Source organism: Watersipora subatra, chromosome 2, assembly GCF_963576615.1.
Source record: "Watersipora subatra chromosome 2, tzWatSuba1.1, whole genome shotgun sequence".
Lineage (NCBI taxonomy): Eukaryota > Metazoa > Bryozoa > Gymnolaemata > Cheilostomatida > Watersiporidae > Watersipora > Watersipora subatra.
The window spans coordinates 65,897,708-65,903,211 of NC_088709.1; the positions used below are offsets into that span (position 1 = coordinate 65,897,708).

At 41.5% G+C, this 5,504-nt stretch overlaps 1 protein-coding gene across 1 annotated transcript; it reads left to right on the forward strand.

Annotated features, from left to right (window-relative positions):
- The first annotated feature begins 3,411 nt into the window (after positions 1–3,411).
- LOC137388457 (protein FAM200C-like) lies at positions 3,412–3,855 on the forward strand. Its single transcript, XM_068074942.1, has one exon. It carries the CDS (start codon positions 3,412–3,414, stop codon positions 3,853–3,855), a length of 444 nt encoding a protein of 147 aa, XP_067931043.1.
- The last annotated feature ends 1,649 nt before the right edge of the window (positions 3,856–5,504 follow it).

A 5,504-nucleotide genomic window follows, 5' to 3' on the forward strand; every position in this document is an offset into this window, starting at 1 on the left:
TCAGCAAAGACTCACCATCAGCGAAGTGGACATCAAGTGCAGAGTGCAGCGTATGAAGAACTGGGCAGCACCTGGCCATGACATGATTCAAGCCTTTTGGTTGAAGAAATTAACATCACTTCACACTGGAATGGCTAAGCAGATGGAATGCCTAATAGAAGAAGGCGACCATCAGGAATGGCTGACCAAAAGACGAACTGTACTTCTGATAAAAGATCCAAAGCAGGGGCCGCTTCCCATGAACTATCGACCAATGGAAACTGCTCTCAGGAATAGTTGCAGACAAACTGGAAGAGCACATGAGTCACTATATGACCAGGGTTCAGAAAGGAATTGGGCGCAACACCCGAAGAGCCAAACATCAGTTACTGGTGGATCGGACGGTCTGTCAAGACAGCAGGAGAAGGCATACCAATCTTGACATGGCTTGCATCGACTACCAAAAAGGCCTATGACTCAATTTCCCATAGTTAGATACTTGAGTGTCTCAGTATGTACAATGTTCACCCTGCTCTTGTGGCATTCATCAAGATGTCAATGACCAAATGGAAGACGGAACTGGAGGCTAATGGCAAAAGGCTAGCGAGTGTAAAAATTAAGTGAGTCATCTATCAAGGTGACTCCTTATCACTGCTGCTCTTCTGCATATACCTAAACCCTCTAAGCAATATGCTGGAGAAGACTCACTATGGGTACCAGTTTAAAAGTGGCACCAAGATAAGCCACCTTTTCTACATGGATGACATCAAGCTGTACGCTAACAAAGAAAGGGACATTGATTCGCTAATACACCTCACTCAGGTATACAGCAAGGACATCGGAATGACCTTCGGTATTGAGAAATGTGGAAGGCTAATTATTAAGAAAAACCATTCTATGCTCACAGATGGCCTAAGAATGCCAAATGGTACCATCAAAGATATAGAAGAAGGGTACAAGTACTTGGGGATTATGCAAAGCAACATCAACCACGAAGCCGAGGTACGTCACAAAGCCATTACTGAATACAAAAAACGCCTTTGGCAGGTCCTACGGAGCCAGCTCAATGCCAAGAACCAAGTCATGGCAATAAATACTTACGCACTGCCAGTAACAAGATATCCAGCAGGCATAATAAAGTGGACTGAGGAAGCCATCAAGGAAACAGATATAGCAACTCGTAAACTGCTGACAATGCATGGAGCACTCTACCCAAAATCTGATACTAATAAATTGTATCTCGATAGGAAAGATTGTGGTAGGGGACTCAAAAGTGTACAGCAGGCAGTGAAGGAGGAAGAGCAAAACATCAAAGCCTATGCAGCCTCTATGGCCACTTCAGATAAGTTGCTAGCTGAATTTCAATCGGCTGCTCTTACAATGGACCTTTGCCCTGATGATGAGGAAATTGACTGGCACACGAAACCTCTTCATGGTGCTTACCACCGACAAATATCTAAGGTTGGCGACCTTCACCAGACATATATGTGGCTGAACAAAGGAAACCTAACAGCCAATACAGAGTCGCTAGTCATGGCAGCCCAGGAGCAAGTGCTCCCAAAAAGGCAACTCCAAACAAAAATCTATCACACTAGAGACGATCCTAGATGCAGACTGTGCAAAGATGCTCTACAGACCATCCGACACATCATCAGTGGATGCAAGCAGCTAGCAGGAAATGCATACACTGAGCGGCATAATCATGTCACAGGTGTTGTGTATAGAAGTCTATGTGACGAGTATGGCCTTAATAAACCACAACACTGTTGGGAAACTCCTGGTAAGGTCAATGAAAATGATCGCGCTAAGATCTTCTGGGACTTCTACATCCGGACTGACAAGCATGTCCTAGCAAACTAACCAGATATAGTGGTGGTGGACAAGGAGAACAAGAGAGCTACTATAATAGATATAGCAGTACCCAATGACTACAATATAGGCAGCAAAGAAAAAGAAAAGGTAAAGAAATATCTCCCTCTTGGAGAAGAGATTGAAAAATGCTGGGAGGTAAGAACAACTGTAATCCCAGTAGTCATTGGGGCACTGGGCGCAATAACACCGGCGCATAAAATGTGGCTTGTCCAAATACCAACAGCAATCAACTCAGGTGAGTTGCAGAAAAGTGCGCTAGTGGGAACAGCTAAGATCTTGAGGCGAGTGCTCAAACTCCCAAGTCTCTGGTAGGAGACCCGAGTTAGAGCAGAAACTACCACCCATACGGGTTAACCGGGGTGAGGAATCAATTTTATGTATGTAGGACAATATTGCGCAGTTGGTAAGGTATCGGGACAGTGATCGTTAGGTCTTAGGTTCAAACCCCAACAACTGCACCCTTCTGGTGGTCCTTAGACAAGACCCTTGCCTATATAATGTCTACAACCTCTATGACAGTTGTTTTCAACCTGGGGGAATTCCCCCAGGAGGGAATTTGACATTTTAAAGGAGGGAATTTTATTTCTTATAAATTTGCGGTTGCCGAACGCACTTTTAAGCCTTAACAAAATCCTAGAGGTGTTTTCTGTTCTCTTTCCTCTTCTATTACATGTTTATTCTGGTTAGGGTAGACCAAGTGATTTTTACTGCACATTCATTGAAATACAGTCTGCATGTACTGCGCATGTAATAATCTTTGCCAACAATTTGGAAAAATTCCAATAAGCTAGCTTGACCTTAATTAATGACCCTATTAACAAAGGTCAAACTAAGGCTTAGTTTGACATTGTGCTGCTCACAGTGCACATGTATTAGACACAAGGACACACTCACTTATCATCTAATGCACTATGTGTGAAAGAAAAAAAATCTGGTAAGATTATTTGTACAAGTATGATTACATACGGTATATGCCTACATTATTGTTTTCTATTATCACTCATACTATGTCTTACTTGCTTTTCTGCAAAGAAGTCACATAATCATGCATCTATTAATAGTAGTAGATCACATACAAAATTATAATACAGTCACAGATTATTATTATTGTGCAGACATATACTAGGTCGCTTATAATATTTTTCATTCGCCGCTTTATTTTAAAACTATCAATTAGTGCAGGATGTCAAAGGCAAAGAAACGAACCTACAATGAGAGTTACTTGGAGTATGGGTTTTCGTATCTCATGAAAAACGGTCTCCAGCTTCCGCAATGTGTGATATGCCTGAAAACTTTCTCAAACGAGTCCATGAACCCATTTCAATTAAAACAACACTTGCAAAAAATCCACCCCACACTAGCTGAGAATGACCAGGATTAGTTTCAGTCCAAAGAGCGGCAAGTAAAGCGAAGTAGACTTGATGAAGTGGAGATCTTTATGTTCATAGTAATGCACTTATTACAGCTTCATACGCTGTTTTCTACCGTATTGCTCAGTGTAAAAATCCACATACAATAGGAGAGACCCTGATCAAGCCATGTATGTTAGACTGCGCATCAATGGTGCTTGGAAAATCAGCTGAGCAAAAGTTTCAAGACCTCCCACTATCCAACAACACTGTGAAGCGAGGCATTGATGATATTGCAGCAGATATTGAGGAGAAAGTAGTTGCTAAGATTAAAGCTTCCCCAATTTGGGCCATACAACTTGATGAGTCAACTGATGTTGCCAGTCTTTCTCAGCTATTGGTGTATGGTAGATACGTGCATGACACATTCATTGAAGAAGAGTTTCTGTTTTTTCAGCCCTTGCTTAGAACAACTACGACAAAAGATGTGTTGAAAGTAGTTGAAAATTTCCTTGAAAAGGCCAAGTTAGGTTGGGAGAAGCTAATAAGTGTATGCACTGATGGAGCACTTGCTATGTTAGGATGTAGATCAGGCTTTGTAAAACAGATCAAGCAGAAGAACCCTGATATAGAAGCATTGCTTCATTCACCGTGAAGCATTGGCATCAAAAACTCTCCCACAAGCGTTGAAATCGAACTTGGATGTGAACATAAAAGTTGTGAATTACATCAAAGCATTAGGACTAAATACCAGATTGTTCTTAGCACTATGCTCTGAAAGTGATGTCATGCTTACATCTTTGTTATTTCATACTGAAGTGAGGTGGTTGTCCAAGGGAAACATGTTAGGCAGGCTCTCTGAGCTACGATCTGAGGGTATGAAATTTCTTGAAAGTAAAGGCCAGCATGAACTTTTAGCAGCCATGAAAGCTGATAACTATGCATTTGAGACTGCGTACCTGGTTGATATATTGGTGGCTAAACAAGTTGAACTTGAAGTTGCAAGGGAGCAATTATCATGTCCTTGCCTTTCATGACAGCATTGATGCTTTCAAAGCAAAGCTGGTACTGTGGCATACACAAACTTGCACTGGGAACACGGTATCCTTTCCCACACTCACTGAATTTTTGGAAGACAAACCTGCTCCTGGTAGTCTAGTGGCAACCATTACTGAACACCTGCCTGATCTCATAACAGAATTTGGACACCACTTCCCTGAGTTACCTTCAGGTAAAAAGATGCTCAACATCACACGAAATCCATTTCAACGCACTGTTGAATAAATTCCAGAGGAGCTACAAGAGGAGTTTATTGAGTTGGTTAACAATTCTGCACTAAAAGATGATTTCAGATCAATGTCTATTGACCAGTTTTGGCTTTCAGCCAGAAACCTTTCTCCACTCATTGATGAAAAGGCAATAAAGACTCTGATGCCATTTAGCTCTACTTACCTATGCAAAGTAGGATTTTCATCAATGCTGCATCTTAAAACTGAGAAAAGAAATCATCTTGACTTTGATAGCGACTTGAGATGTGCATTATTAGAAAAAAAAGCCCGATTTGTGTAAACTTGCACAGAGGCATCAGCAGCAGCCATCTCATTAAAATTCATAATCTCATCCCACAACTGTTGAGTGTACCGAAATAACAATAATGTTGACATGATTTATTACTATATATGCTACTCTCAGTTATTTAACAAATAAATGCATGTATATGCTGCTGACCTACATATATGTACCTGTGCAGCCCTTTCAGTGAATACAATATGGTAAAAGGTTCACACTCCACATTTTTCAGGGGAAATTTGTATTTTAAAATTTTGCAAAGGGGTGAAAGCAAATAAAAGGTTGGGAACCACTGCTCTATGATGAATGCAATAACCAAAGCCATGCCGGCTCGGATGTCGCCCGGTCAAACAAGGTCCGCGCTGCCTGTAGCTGAACCAGGACAAGGCAGTGAAAAATGGGCTACTGGTTCAAAACGAATGAAATGGACTCGGACTGATAACACAGAGCTCATGCAGTGTTACTTTATGAGTGAACCTCAAAAGTAGGGCTATATGGGAAGGATGCATCAACTGTGGATAAACATGCGCCCTGAATTGCCACTAACCGCTAAGCAAATGCAGGTCAGAGGAGTAACATAATCAAGCAGCACCTCATATCAGAACTTGAGGTAGATGAAATTAGGGAACAGTTCACCCAAGTAACCTCGACCAACGAGTAGTGCATATCAACACAAACAGTCACACATACATGATCTTGTGTTGACTCACGAGTTGAAGTAGACATGCACTTTGA